The sequence below is a fragment of the Ranitomeya imitator genome, chromosome 1 (genome assembly GCF_032444005.1).
Source record: "Ranitomeya imitator isolate aRanImi1 chromosome 1, aRanImi1.pri, whole genome shotgun sequence".
NCBI classification, from domain to species: domain Eukaryota; kingdom Metazoa; phylum Chordata; class Amphibia; order Anura; family Dendrobatidae; genus Ranitomeya; species Ranitomeya imitator.
In genome coordinates, this window is record NC_091282.1 from 1,193,122,156 (window position 1) to 1,193,138,420 (window position 16,265).

The window sequence follows — 16,265 nt, forward strand, 5'->3', positions numbered from 1 at the left end:
GGGGCGAAAGGGGGGTGATTTAAACTTTTATATTTTTATCACATTTTTTTTCACATTTTTTTTTAACTTTTGCCATGCTTCAATAGCCTCCATGGGAGGCTAGATGCAGGCACAACCCGATCGCCTCTGCTACATAGCAGCGATCTGCTGATCGCTGCTATGTAGCAGAAATGGAGGTGTGCTGTGAGCGCCGACCACAGGGTGGCGCTCACAGCCACCGGTGATCAGTAACCATAGAGGTCTCTAGGACCTCTATGGTTACTATTCTGAAGCATCGCCGACCTCTGATCATGTGACGGGGGTCGGCGATGCGATCATTTCCGGCCGCCCGGGCGGAAGCGGTAGTTAAATGCCGCTGTCTGCGTTTGACAGCGGCATTTAACTAGTTAATAGGTGCGGGCAGATCGCGATTCTGCCCGCGCCTATTACGGGCACATGTCAGCTGTTCAAAATAGCTGACATGTCCCGGCTTTGATGCGGGCTCACCGCGGAGCCCTGCATCAAAGCAGGGGATCTGACCTCGGACGTACTATCCCGTCCGAGGTCAGAAGGGGGTTAAAGGGAACCTGTCAACTGAATTTGGCGGGACCGGTTTTCGGTCATATGGGCGGAGTTTTCAGGTGTTTGATTCACCCTTTCCTTACCCGCTGGCTGCATGCTGGCTGCAATATTGGATTGAAGATCATTCTCTGTCCTCCGTAGTACACGCCTGCACAAGCAAAGGGTTGGGCCCATTGGAGGATCCTCCAATGCTCTGCTGGGACAGTCTGACACTGCTGGGGTCAGATGGCTGTCGATTCTGTCATGCGAAATAATTGGTCCGATTATGCAAAATTCACTTGGATCAAACTCAGTTTGAGTCGAGTGCCACCTTAGTGTGATTCAATTCTCTCACATGAGAGAATCATATCACAGGTGTGGAGAAGATGGAGAGCTTAATTTTTCCATCTTCTCCATTGCCTGAGTCTACGGATGTCTGAATGCATTCGGAAGACATCCAAGTGCAGTCCAATGTTTCACATGTACCCATAGACTTGTATGGGCGCACGTGATCCAATTTGAAGACCAACTCGCAGTATGCTAAGATTGGCGCAAAAAATCTCTGATCTGCATTGCCCCATAGTATAAAATTGGTCTGAGTGCTAAACATCAGATAGCACTCGACAGTGTTTGAGGATTGTGTGAGCGAGTCTTTATACTGCAAAAATAACGCATTGTGCTCAAGTAGCAATGCCACAATAAAGTGCGGAAATAATACCAAGACATAGTGAGCGACAACATAGTGCTAAACAAATAGAGTTGTTGGCATCCCCCGATAGTGTAACAGCATAAGTGACACCCCCTGAGGCTGGCCCTGTAAGAACAGAATTATTATTGCTTACCTCCGTCCTCGGTGTGATGGGCATTGCATTTGGCTGATCGGAAAGACTGGACTCACTTTTAACCCTACTACTTTTGCAGATTTTATTTACCATCGATGTACTTCCTAGAAACATATATGTAAAGTCATTGGTTTCTATCATAGACGTATTGAACATTTTCAAACAGTAATTACCTTAGTGGGGCCGTTGCACAGTTTATATACTTGTTTTATTTTACCCTGTTCAACCTTCTTAAAGGGGGGGGGGATATGCTGGAATATCACATTGGTGGATTTTGTAAATTCAGACCATAAGTGATTTTAAGAAAAGCTCCAAAGGTTTCTAGAAAGTGCCTAGACCATTTTTTGGCCATGCTCGGATGATGGCACAACCTTGGTAAGAAAACCCATTGATTTAAGTAGCAATATAATCCAGTAATGACATTTTCTGAGCTGAATAGGTGTAATGCACTATATTTGGGAAATTGGTAGAAGTCAGAGTCAATGTACTCAATAAAAACATAGCCCAATGAGACATGACATTTTAGAAAAATCTAATTAACGGCACTCATATACACTGAACAAAAACAAACAAAAACATAAGCTGTTTTAACCCTCCTTGAGCAGTGCTAATTCATCTATAGTATATACTGTATGGTTTCCAGGGATATTCGGTCCTTTACATTGTGTTGTCAGCCAGTATAATATTAATCAAATTCTCTAATAATGACATTGTATTTCCAATTAGTTCAAATAAGTTTGTAATCCTTTTAAAAAAATCTTACGTGGACAAATGCTTTGCCTTACATCACCATTAACTTGACAAACATGTATCTTTGGCTTTAAACTTCGGTTCACAGCTGGAGCTAAAATAAAACAAAAAAGACTGTTCTCAAAATAATAGTCTGAATATTATTAATCTGTCATATCTGCATCTTTCTCTATAATAATAACAACTTTTAAAAGCAAAATAAAATGTTTTATTATTATTATTATTATTATTATTATTATTATTATACGGTAATAATTAGAAATGTATTGCATTTTCTTGAGCTTTCTACTTTAACATGCAGAATTTTAAATGTATTTCATTATGCTAGATTCACTAATTCCCATTAGATGTGCCAATTCTGGCGCTTTGCCCAGCTCCTCCCACTTGCCATGATAGATTGGCAATTGTGTTAATATTTTGGGGTTCATGTCAGCTTTTTAATGTCAGCTGACATCAAGCCATGAGTTAGTGATGGTGAGTGGTCGGTTTTACACCTCTGTTACTAACCCCGTAGTGAAAGGTAATAAAGACACACACAGATAAAAGTCCTTTAATTAAGCAAACAATTACCAGCTGTTTCTCATTTATTAACATAAAAATAAAAAATGAAAGTAATCCTCAACTGTCCACCAATAAGCCATAATGTCTGCTACATTTGGTTGCATTGCTGAATGGTGACATCAGTTATGTGACCGCCCAGTAAAACAGCCAGATCACGCTGAGCATTAGAACACGGCTGCGTGTGACTGGCGGTAACCTTAAGGCCCCTTCACATTAAGCGACGCTGCAGCGATACCGACAACAATCCGGATCGCTGCAGCGTCGCTGTTTGGTCGCTGGAGAGCTGTCACACAGACCGCTCTCCAGCGACCAACGATGCCGGTAACCAGGGTAAACATCGGGTAACTAAGCGCAGGGCCGCGCTTAGTAACCCGATGTTTACCCTGGTTACCATGCTAAAAGTAAAAAAAAACAAACACTAGATACTTACCTACAGCCGTCTGTCCTCCAGCGCTGCGCTCTGCTTCTCTGCTCTCCTCCTGTACTGGCTGTGAGCCGGAAAGCAGAGCGGTGACGTCACCGCTCTGCTTTCCGGCTCACAGCCAGTACAGGAGGAGTGCAGAGCACAGCGCTGGAGGACAGACGGCTGTAGGTAAGTATCTAGTGTTTGTTTTTTTTTACTTTTAGCATGGTAACCAGGGTAAACATCGGGTTACTAAGCGCGGCCCTGCGCTTAGTTACCCGATGTTTACCCTGGTTACCAGTGAAGACATCGCTGGATCGGTGTCACACACGCCGATCCAGCGATGTCTACAGGGAGTCCAGCGACGAAATAAAGTTCTGGACTTTATTCAGCGACCAACGATCTCCCAGCAGGGGCCTGATCGTTGGTCGCTGTCACACATAACGATTTCATTAACGATATCGTTGCTACGTCACAAATAGCAACGATATCGTTAACAATATCGTTATGTGTGAAGGTACCTTAATGACATTACCGCTGGTCACACACTGCCATGTTCTCACTCTTAGCTCAGTGTAAGCTGGTTGCCGGGCTGAACGATTACATTACTGATGTCACTGCTCAGCAATGCAATGAGCTGGTGCTCGTTGTGGGACATCAGCATTATGGATTATTGGTGACGGTTGTTAACGGACATAAAACAGCTTACATCAACACCAAAACCATTACTCCACTTTCCAATGTACCAGGACAAGTGGGAAGAGCTGAGGCTAAATGACAGAATTTGCCCTAGTGTATATCTATTCCTAACCCCTTTCCAGCCTATTAATATCAGCGCAAAGCTGTCTGTTTAGCCTTTACTGGGTTTTAAATATTTTTTTAAATAACCAGTAAAGGCTACGCAGACAGCTGTAAACTGATATTAATAGGCAGGGAACCTTTATGGGTATTGGCCCCTTCCCAGGATAATAACACTAGCCCCCAGCTATCTGCTTTCCCTCAGCTGATTAGTAAAAATAAGAGGGATCCCGTGCCATTTTTTTCCTTTATTAGGTAAATACATGTACAGTAAGTTACACATGCACTGTATCAGTTATCTTACTCCCACTGACATATTTCTTATTATACACTTGCGCTGGCTAGTGAATATTCTCATCACCCTATGCCTGCTCTCGCTGCTATCAACAACAGCAGGCATATGCTGATGAGAGCAATAATCATCAGCCGATGCTGATGTTGGCTCATACAATGTCATCTGACAGCGTGGGAACCGCAGCAATGTGACTAGTAAGGTCAGTAAGGTTACCGGTGATCAAAGCCGCTGTTTCCCACGCTGTCACACAGATGACAACATGGGGATCAATTGATGTTTGGGCCCCTCATTTGATTGAGCTCCTGGTTCGGGATTGAGTTCTGGTATTGTTCTGGCCCCCGAAACAAAGTTTTTTATATATTTCGGCTGAACCTGACAGACCCGAACATCCACAGGTCCACCCATCCCTAATAGTGATATGCATAATTTGAAAAAAAGTCACTGAAAGTTCTTGAAAAATGTTAAAAATAAAAAGTTGGTTTAAACAAACAGTGTCATTTTCTGGTAATGCATTCACTTTAAGTGTTCCTTTAAAACAAACCTGTCAGCAGGATTTTGCTCAGTAAACTACAGACACTGTCAGGTTGGCATTGTTATACTGATTAAAATGATACTTTGATGAAATCCATCTTGTTGTTGTTGTTTCATCTGTATTTGTAGGTTTTCAGTTAATGAGATTCTGGTGCTTTGGGGAGGTCTGTGGGCGGGGCTGTGGGCGGGGCTTTATGTGGTGCTCTGCTTATATATGCATCTGTATTGGCTTATGACAGGTCACTGATACTTCTGCGACCTGCTTCCTATTTTACATAATGCATAGAATATTGTGGGATTAGAAAACAATTTTTTACATTCAGCAAAATGCCGCAGGTAGCGGCACCTGTGAAGAAAGCATGTATCGCAAAATAAATATAATATTGTTGGAGAAAAAATATTTAACTTCATCCAAATGACGCTGTGGTGGCATATGTGCAGTAGCATCTATTACACTCTCATACATGCTACTGCGCAAGCGCCGCCAGCGCCCTTTGACTGTTAACCCCTTCCCGACATGTGCAGTACTAGTACCGCGCATGTCGTGTCCCCCCCTTTGATATGGGCTCCGACGCTGAGTCCACATCAAAGTCGAGACATGTCAGCTGTTTTGTACAGCTGACATGTGCGAGCAATAGCAGCGAGTGAAATCGCGATTCACCCGCCGCTATTAACTTGTTAAATGCCGCTGTCAAACGCTGACAGCGGCATTTAACCGGCGCTTCCGGCCGCGCGGCCGGAAGTGAGCGCATCGCCGACCCCCGTCACATGATCGGGGGTTGGCGACGCATCAGGATGGTAACCATAGAGGTCCTTGAGACCTCTATGGTTACCGATGCCGGCCTGCTGTGAGCGCCCCCTGTGGTTGGCACTCATAGCAAGCCTGCATTTCTGCTGCATAGCAGCGATCTGATGATTGCTGCTATGTAGTAGAGCCGATCGAGTGGTGCCAGCTTCTAGCCTCCAATGGAGACTACTGAAGCATGGCAGAAGTAAAAAAAAATTTTTTTAAAAATATGAAAAAAATAAAAAAATAAAAGTTTAAATCAGACCCCTTTCGCCCCATCCAAAATAAAACAATTAAAAAAATCAAACCTACACATATTTGGTATTGCCGTGTTCAGAATCGCCCGATCTATCAATAAAAAAGCTTTAACCTGATCACTAAATGGCGTAGCGAGAAAAAAATTAGAAACGCCAGAATTATGTTTTTTTGGTCGCAGCGACATTGCCCGTTATTGCATTGCATTTTAATGCAATCAAAAGAACGTATCTGCACAACAGTGGTATCATTAAAAACGTCAGCTCGGCACACAAAAAATAAGCCCTCACCCAACCCAGATCATAAAAAATGGAGACGTTATGGGTATCGGAAAATGACGTATTTGTTTTTTGTTTGTTTTTTAGCTAAGTTTGGAATTTTTTTTCACCACTTACATAAAAAATAACCTAGACATGTTAGTTGTCTATGAACTCGTAATGACCTGAAAAATCATAATGGCAGGTCAGTTTTTGCATTTAAATGACAGAAAATTCTGTGCTAAGCATCTCAAAAATTTGACCGCCCCTGGGTGAGTATAATCTAACCTCTTTGTCTCATCTTTCAGGATACATCGGGAGCTTATCTACAGCAGGGGTCCCCAACTCCAGTCCTCAAGGCCCACCAACATGTCATGTTTTCAGGATTTCCTTAGTCTTGCCCAGGTAATAATTGCATCACCTGTGCAATGCAAAGGAAATCCTGAAAACATGACCTGTTGGTGGGCCTTGAGGACTGGAGTTGGGGACCCCTGATCTACAGCATTCCAGAATGCTGTAGATAAGCCCCTGATGCTGGTGGGCTTAGCTCACCTTCGATTTTGGTGGTGACAGGTTCCCTTTAATCACCAATGCCTTCATTGACCAATTCGCTACCTGGCTTCTCCACTTTCTCTCTGCTGACTTCCCCACCATCATAATGGGTGACTTTAATATCCCTACTGACACTCGCCAGCCAGCAGCCTCCAAGCTCCTGGCCCTTACTTCATCCTTTGGACTTACACAGTGGTCCTCCACAGCCACCAATGCAGACGGACATACACTAGACCTCATCTTCACCCACCTCTGTTCCTTATCTAATCTCACAACCTCTCCCTTCCCTCTATTTGACCACCATCTACTCACCTTCTCATCCTTGTTCTCCTCACCTGCCCCCTATACCCAGCCACTTTCACATCCTCACAGAAACCTTGCACACCTAGACATTCACAGACTCTCAGGCTTTCTTCTACCCCTGTTCTCCATATCTTCACTCCACGACATGGACAGCGCCACCGCTTTCTATAACTCCACCCTCACATCAACCATAGACTCAGTCGCCCCTCTCATGCATGACAAAGTGTGACAAATCATTAGGCAACACTGGCATAACAACCTCACCAAAAAACTCCGACAAGCATCCAGGGTCACGGAGCGGCGTTGGAAAAAAACACGCCTGCCAGGCGACTTCACTGCTTTCAAACAAGCTACCCTTGCCTTCAAACTAGCCCTCACTGTTCCACCACCCCAACCACTCCATATACCATACCTCTGCTCTTCCCTAATAAGTTCCCTCTCTAACATCACTGAAGGAGAACTTACTCACCTCCTTTCCAAATCATACCTCACCACCTGTGCACTTGACCCCATCCCTTCCCAACTGCTCCCCAACTAACATGCTCATTCCAGCCCTAACCCATCTCTTCAACCTATCGCTATCTTCTGGTACCTTCTCCTCTGCTTTCAAACATACCACCATCACACCCATCCTCAAAAAAGCTAACCTTGACCGAACAGCTATGCCCAGCTATCGCCCCATATCACTGCTCCCGTTTGCTTCCAAACTCCTTGAGCAGCATGTGCATGCTCAACTTTCCTCCGACCTCTCATCTAACTCTCTTCTTGACAACCTCCAATTTGGCTTCCACCCCCACCACTCCATAGAAACTGCTCTGACCAAAATTACTAATGACTTACTCACAGCCAAAGCTAACAGACAGTTCTCCATCCTCCTCCTTCTCGACCTATCCTCTGCTTTTGACACAATCGACCACTGCCTATTGCTACATATTCTTTCTTTCCTTGGCATCAAAGGCCTTGCCCTGTCCTGGATTGCTTCATACTTTTCCAACCGCACATTTAGCGTTTCCCACTCCCACACAACATCCTCATCCCACCTTCTCTGTTGGAGTCTCTCAAGGCTCTGTCCTAGGGCCCCTACTTTTTTCCATCTATACCCTTGGCCTAGGACAACTCATAAAGTCCCATGGCTTCCAGTACCACCTGTATGCGGACGACACTCAGATGTCACCTCTCTGCTGTCCAAAATCCCGGAGTGTCTATCAGCCGTATCCTTCTTCTTCAACTCTTGCTTCCTAAAACTCAATATAGACAAAACCGAACTCGTCATCTTTCCCCCATCTCACGTATCCCCCCTACCTGGTCTATCTATTACGGTAAACGGCATTACGCTCTCTCCTGCAACTGAAATCTGCTGCCTCGGGGTAACTCTTGACTCTGCCCTGTCCTTAAAGCCGCATGTCCAAACTCTTGCCACCTCCTGTCACCTCCAACTCAAAAATATTGCCAGAATCCATCCCTTCCTCAGCCCACAATCTGCTAAAACTCTTGTGCATGCCCTCATCATCTCCCGCCTCGATTACTGCAACACCCTCCTCTGTGGCCTCCCCGCTAACTCTCTTGCACTGCACCAGTCTGTCCTCAACTCTGCTGCCCGGCTAATCCACCTCTCTCCTCGCTACTCCCCTGCTTCTCCCCTCTGCAAATCCCTCCACTGGCTCCCAATTCCCCAACGAATCCAGTTCAATCTACTAACACTGATCTACAAAGCCATCCACAACCTGTCCCCTCCCTATATCTCTGAACTAATCTCCCAATATCTTCCCTCACGTAATCTTCGCTCCTCCCAAGACCTCCTACTCTCCTCCACACTTATTCGTTCCTCACACAACCGCCTCCAAGATTTCTCCTGAATATCCCCCATCCTCTGGAACTCCACACCTCAACATGTCCGATTATCCACCACCCTCAGATCCTTCAGACGGAACCTGAAAACCTATCTCTTCAGGAAAGCCTAGAGCCTGCAATAACCATTCTGCCGCATCACCAACCGCCAGAGCTGCCGCGTCACCAACCGCCAGAGCTGCAGCGTCACCAACCACCAGAGCTGCGGTGTCTCCAACAGCTAGAGCTGCCGCCTCACCACTGCCAGAGTTGCCGCTTGCCCGACCTTCTGTCTCCTCCCCATTATCCCGTAGAATGTACGTCCGCAAGGACAGGGTCCTCTCCCCTCTGCACCAGTCTGTCATTGTTAATTTGTTTACTGTAAACGTTATCTATAACCCTGTACGTAACCCCTTTTCACATGTACAGCACCATGGAATTAATGGTGCTATATAAATAAATAATAATTTCATCTGGAAACTCTAGAATGAAAAAGATATTTCTTTAATGTGATGAATGGAAGTCCTTGTTGAAAAATGTAAGTTTTTTGTTAAATTTGTTCTTAAATTATTCTAATGAGCCAAAAATAAAGAATAATTGAAAATCATCTAACTTATTTTCTCTTTAAAATAAAAGTGAATTTTTTTAAATACATTTTTAAATAATTCTCTTTAAAAATAATTATTTCTATGTAAACACATTGGATAAAATCTGGCAAGAGAATTAGAAATTAAGGAATAATATTTTAAAAAGTTTAAATGACAGAGTGAATGAATTAATATAAAAACTGAATCAAGATCTTGATTGATACAATAACTTAACGTAATACCTCTGGTGGGCTGTGAGTTAATATCCCATGTTTTACTGCTGCTCCAGACAGACTAAAAATATAAAAAAATTATTAAATTTTCACATATCAGCATCGACTGATCATGCTTCATATGAAAATCTGACATTTCAGTCTTTTTATAAGGTGACTGTATACTCGAAATCTCAGTTTTTTTTTACTCTTTTAAACGAAAGAAAATATAAGAAATCCTATAACAAATGGATAAACCCTATGAGCATCTACCTGACACAAGTGAATAAAGTGGAAGAAATCTAAAACTCTAAAGAATATCTAAATTTGAGATCTCAGCTCTATTCCACTGTGATGGCCAGCATTCCCTGATGAACCCCTGCTATTTCCACGGGGGGGAAACGCGTTTGGGGCTTTAACGACGACTCAGAATGAGAGCGACCCTCTATCTTACAGCATAGATGAGTATATGCCATCTGAATATTAATACGGTTGATGAATAATTTCGGCCTTAATTGAGCTGACTATGATTATGTGCAGTAACCCTATCCAAAGGGTGATTATGTGCTGTAACCCTATTTAAAGGGTACATATGATTTGTTGGGTGAGGTGTAGCCTATTTGAGGTCTCTGGTACTATCATGTTTGAAAGAGGCCTTTGATTTTTTTAAATGGGTCGATCGGTGGCCTAATAGGGAGGACATACTCCGTTCTGTATTTTATTTGAAGGGTATTGATCAGCTGCAATGCCTTATATAAATAGATATTATGATGGCTATCTGTCATTTATAATGTATTTACATTTTCCCATAAAGTGATATAAAACGTGGAGTTCTCATGCTGTTTTTCCCTAAGAACATTACAGAACAAATGAGACAAGCCTATAATCTTACACCTTATACACCTATTGATATTTTGGTATAGAGAGGATATTATTCCCTAGTGTTCCATATCTGGGAGCTGAATGGAGCATCTAATATTTCTTTTGGGATACATTTGCTCTATTTTTTACTAATATATCATATATATCCTTTATACATATATATTTCTCTTGGATATAGAGGGGATACTATTCCCATTTTTTCTCCCAGTTGGGAAGTGTTTAGAGCATTTATCACTGTGGGAAATACCCGCTCTATTTATTATTTAATTTTTTTCATTTTTTAGAGTTATTTTTGTATTTTTTTGTGTTTTTTTTTCACTTGGGTAATGGGTGTATTGGGACACATTTTTGTTTGCTCATAGGGATTTGTAGGGACAGAAGGGCAAGTAGCCGCGGAGTGGGGGCGCCTACCACTGAAACTTAGGGTGCCAACCTCCACTGTCAGGTAGGGGTCATTTTAGTATATTTGTAGGGCCCAATAGGATACATTATTGGTATATATCCTTCTTTTCCCTATGATATATATTTATGCTTTTTGGTACTTGTCTCCAATTTTGGAATACTATTTTAAACTTGAAGGATTAAAAGTTATATTTTAGGGATCCTGTTGGTTTTCTTTTGTGGTTATTTTTGTTGATTGGGATCTTGATATATCTGCTTTTGGTGGATAAATTTGAGATCCAGCCAGTAAAAATAAAACTTTATTTAAATTTAAATTTAAGATCATATGAATGGGGTTCCTACAACCCCATCATATCCTCAGAGGTTCCCCTGCATACCTCCAAAAATTTATTTTGTGCAAGTTCCGTGCTGCATGTAAATTTAGCAGTCCGATCCGATTGGTGTCTCCAGATTGTTATCTGTTCCACCCCAGTACATACAAATGCCACCTCTTCTCTGTGGATGAAAATGAAGGACATCTTTACATCATACACACAGTGCCTGAAGTCTCACGCCTGCACAATGAAATCAGACCGATAGCACAAACTCAAGTAACTAGCTCCATGGCTGTTCAATAGGGCAGAGTGAGGCCCACCTACGCAGCCCCCTGATTCTACTGCACAGGCGCAATACTTCGGTCACTGTGTGGATAACGTAGACATGTCATCTATTACATCCAGAGAGAAGAGACTGCATTTGAAGAGAACGGGGCAGCATTAATTCCAATTTGGAAACACCCATCGAATCGGACTATGTAATTTACATGCCATGCATGACACGCACAAAACACATTTTTGGAGGTAGAACCTAAAATAAAAGCAAAATGAGCAAATGCCCTATAGTAAGTAAATAGCAATAGTACATATAAATTACATATGGTGCCCAAGTAACATTGTTTTTATCAAAAAAGTAAAAGCCATCCCACCAAGACAAGGTGTACCACAATCGGCACGGTACTTAACTCATGTTGTTCTTTTCACAATGTTTTAGCAGATGTAAAAATAGATAAGGACAGAGTAGTTCCTGGGTCCCAGCTGTTCAGACACCCGTCTGTGGAAAGTTATATAAACAAAACGAACAACCCGAAAAGGGAGTCACACCCCTGTTTGTACAATGTACCAAAAAAACACACCAAAACCAAAAAATGAGCCAGAGCATAGGTTGGCATAAGTGCAATGCATAGGTGTGCATTTACACTGTGGCCAATATCCTGTAGTAAGAAAACATATAAAGAACAAGTCTTGGATGAATGATCCTGTTCCTTCATTTTAGAGATTAGTGTGAGGTTTAGCACCCAAGCCTCTACAAATCAAAACTCCTTAAATTTCTCTATGAGATGTCGAACATTTTCTAAAACTACAGTTAAACTTTAAACTAGGAAAAAAAATACAAATAAGTAGAACGAAAGATTAAAGGCTTGTGCTAGACTGGTAAAGAAGAGTTTTGGACAGAGTTGATTTTAACTAAGCAAATGGAAATAGTTCAATACTTATGTCAAGTTCTGCCATATTATAAATGCAAAGCTTCCCTCATCTTAAGGGGGAATGTTTCTCCTTGGGGACAGTGGCAAATCGGTGTAGAGAGACGTACAGGCAATGTAATGTTCCTCTGGGTTTTTAAATATTTAAATTGCCTTTTCAGAACCCGTATTGGATGTAGCAATCCTAAAAAGTCAATATCACATTACGGAAGTTATTGACAATGATATATTTGATCCCATTTTCCCTTAATTTAGCACATAAGCTTCTCCCTTGGACACATACAAAATAGTATTAAAAGCTTTTTTTATCTCTACAAAATTATAATCTGATAACAGATTCTCCGCAAATCACATCTAATTTTCCCTTCACTGAATTACTTTATTACTGTACATGCTTACATTCTGTTCACAGTCATCGTAGTTAACAGGTGTAGATCTTCGCGGTGGAGTTGTATCTTTAAAATTTGCCATACTTAACATTCTTTGGTCTGGAAGAAAATTTAAAGGGTAATTTCCTAAATAGAAGCTTTGAAACCCTTAAAAGATTAATTATACACTATAGAATAGTACAGACTATAATACATTATATAGATGTTTCCAAAACTAAGGCAATTTTCCCCCCAGTGGTCTTAAAACAAATCTATAGAAATAATTACCTTACCCAATCTGTTGTTGCTTCTCTGGTTCATAATCAATCTCTTTCCACTCCAAAAATATTGTGTAACAGGACAAGCAGTGATAAGGGTGCTTTCACTTTTCATTTTGTGGCCTCATCTGGGCATACGTCCAAACCCCTCTAGAACACAGGATTCCGATGAATGCATCAACGGGGACATAGGGTGTAATGTAGAAGACTGCAGAAGTGTCTGCCTCCTGCAGGCCTATGTAATAGTGGTGGAAGCTGATGGATTGCTCCCTGACACTCAAAGGTAAAATGTATTTGATCGCCATGTATGTGACAAAGGTATTACACCCACTGGGGCTGCAGTTAGCTGGGGTAGGATTAACTGTAATGACCGGCCCAGTTTGGGATGGAAACTGAGTGTTAGTGGCAAGTGCAGGAAGCGACAGGCAATGAGTGGGAGGCCAGCAGTAGAGTAACAAAGTAGTACTAAGGCTGCTAGGGACAGTGTGAGCCTAATACTCGGGGCAGTGGATTGCCGCAAATAACCTTCCATGTGATTTCGTCTAATGGCTTGGGGAATCCTCAAGATGGACTTTGAGGGCCAGAGGCACACTCAGCTTGTGAAGCTACTGGGAAAGTTGGACTTAGACTACATGAGGTGGAAGGTATTGCAATCCAGATATACTTCTAGAGGCGAGGAAGATCTCCAAGGTGTTGTGAATTCTGTTATCGAACTCCCTCCTGTGGTCATGAATGGTACTTCGGCGAGTTCTGTCCATGGACTCCCTCTGGTGGCTGTGAGTGGAGCTGCTGGTTCTGAGGTTCCTTCCACAGGTGACCTAGTTTATCCTTTGGCTGGCTGCTCTATTTAACTCCACTCAGATCGTTACTCCATGCCAGCTGTCAATGTTCTAGTACTGGTTCAGTTCGCTCTTGGATCTTTCTGGTGACCTGTCTACTCCAGCAGAAGCTAAGTCCCTGCTAGTTTATTTGTTGTTCATTGTTTTCTTGTCCAGCTTGCTATCATGATTTTGCCTTGCTAGCTGGAAGCTCTGGGATGCAGAGTGGCACCTCCGCACCGTGAGTCGGTGCGGGGGTCTTTTTGCACACTCTGCGTGGTCTTTTTGCAGTTTTTTGTGCTGACCGCAAAGATACCTTTTCTATCCTCAGTCTGTTTAGTAAGTCTGGCCTCCCTTTGCTGAAACTTGTTTCATTCCTGTGTTTGTGACTTTCATCTTAACTCACAGTCAATATTTGTGGGGGGCTGCCTTTTCCTTTGGGGAATTTCTCTGAGGCAAGGTAGGCTTCATTTCCTTTCTCTAGGGGTAGTTAGCTCTTAGGCTGTGAAGAGGCGTCTAGGCAGAGTTAGGTACGCTCCACGGCTATTTCTAGTGTGTGTGATTGGATTAGGGGTTGCGGTCAGCAGAGCTCCCACTTCCCAGAGCTTATCCTGTGTTAGTTTAACCATCAGGTCATTCCGTGTGCTCCTAACCACCAGGTCCATAACAGTACAGCTGGCCCAAACTGTTAATGCATCTCAATAGACGGATAAGAGAAGTTCTGAGACCATTTTTTTTTCTCTGCAGTGTGTTTTGTCTTTCTTTTCCCCTTAACCTCTGGGTGGTTCAGGACACAGGTGTAGATATGGACATTCAAGGTCTGTCCTCTTCTGTGGATCATATCACTGCAGGGGTACAAAGCATTCAAGATTTTGTAGTTCAGAATCCGATGTTAGAGCCTAGAATTCCAATTCCTGATTTGTTTTCTGGGGATAGATCCAAGTTCCTGAATTTCAAAAATAATTGTAAACTGTTTCTTGCTTTGAAACCCCGCTCCTCTGGTGACCCCGTTCGGCAAGTAAAAATCATTATTTCTTTGTTGCGTGGTGACCTGTTGTGAGTTCTGTTTTTGGGCTCCCTCTGGTGGTTACTTATGGTACTGGGTGATTTGTGTTCTGCTGTCTCTGGTATCCACCTGTCCTATTAGGATTTGGGAGTTTCCTATTTAACCGGGCTTTCTTGTCATTTCCCCGCCGGCTATCAAGGTTATCAGAGTGTTTTGTTACCTCAGCCTCTGGCTTCAGTAATCTTCAGGACAATCTAAGTTTTTGATTTTCTTGTTCCACGTTTTGCTTTATTTTTGTCTTGTCCAGCTTGCATATAATTGTTTCTTTGCTGCTGGTTGCTCTAGTGGGCTGTAATTGCTCCTCATGTTCCATGAGTTGGAACATGAGTTCAAGTAATTACAGGATGGTTTTTTGAAGGGTTTTTTGCTGACCGCGCAGTTTACTTTTGTATCCTCTGCTATCTAGTTTTAGCGGGCCTCATTTTGCTGAATCTGTTTTCATACTGTGTATGTGCCTTCCTCTCATTTCACCGTCATTATATGTGGGGGGCTGCTATTTCTGTGGGGTATTTCTCTGGAGGCAAGAGAGGTCTGTGTTTCTTCTAATAGGGGAAGTTAGATCTTCGGCTGGTGCGAGACGTCTAGGATCAACGTAGGCACGTTCCCCGGCTATTGTTATTTGTGTGTTCAGGTTTAGGGTCGCGGTCAGCTCAGGTTCCATCACCCTAGAGCTCGTTGGTGCTTGTCCTTTTGTGATTCCCTGCCATTGGAATCATGACAGTATAGCCGGCCAAAAATGTTTGGGCTGAAGTAGGAGGAAAAGTAGTCTGAGGAAGTTTTTTTTTTTTTCTTTCTCTCCTCTGAGGTTGCTGCCTAGCCTTAATTGCAGCCTGGCTGATTTTTTTTTTCCTCCTCTTAATCCTTGAATGGCTCTGACTTTAGCTCTTTATCATGGACGTCCAGAGTTTAGCTTCCAGCTTGAATAATCTTGCTGCTAAGGTTCAAAATATACAAGATTTTGTTGTACATGCTCCTATGTCTGAACCTAGAATTCCTATTCCAGAGTTCTTTGCTGGAGATAGATCTAGTTTTCTGAATTTTAGGAACAATTGCAAGCTGTTCCTTTCTTTGAAATCTCGCTCTTCTGAAGACCCTGCTCAGCAGGTTAAGATTATTATATCTTTCCTGCGGGGTGACCCTCAAAATTGGGCATTTGCATTGGCACCAGGGGATCCTGCGTTGCTTAATGTGGATGCGTTTTTTCTGGCATTGGGTTTGCTCTATGAGGAACCTAACCAGGAGATTCAGGCTGAAAAAGCTTTATTAGCTCTCTATCAGGGGCAAGATGTAGCAGAAATATATTGTCAAAAATTTCGGAAATGGTCAGTGCTTACTCAGTGGAATGAGTGCGCCCTGGCTGCAAAGTTCAGAGATGGCCTTTCTGAGGCCATTAAAGATGTTATGGTGGGGTTCCCTGCGCCTACGGGTCTGA

General features: G+C 42.7%; 1 protein-coding gene across 1 annotated transcript in view; it reads right to left on the reverse strand.

The window, feature by feature from the left end:
• CLNK (cytokine dependent hematopoietic cell linker) overlaps positions 1-12,785 on the reverse strand; it is a 46,410-nt gene extending 33,625 nt beyond the window's left edge. Inside the window, exons 1-4 of the mRNA XM_069745812.1 lie at positions 12,703-12,785; positions 9,531-9,582; positions 2,146-2,226; positions 1,383-1,486 (exon numbers count right to left, since the gene is read on the reverse strand). Coding sequence (XP_069601913.1) covers positions 1,383-1,486; positions 2,146-2,226; positions 9,531-9,582; positions 12,703-12,783 — 318 coding nt within the window. The 5' untranslated portion in view covers positions 12,784-12,785. The remainder of the gene's footprint in view (positions 1-1,382; positions 1,487-2,145; positions 2,227-9,530; positions 9,583-12,702) is intronic.
• Positions 12,786-16,265: the final 3,480 nt, after the last annotated feature.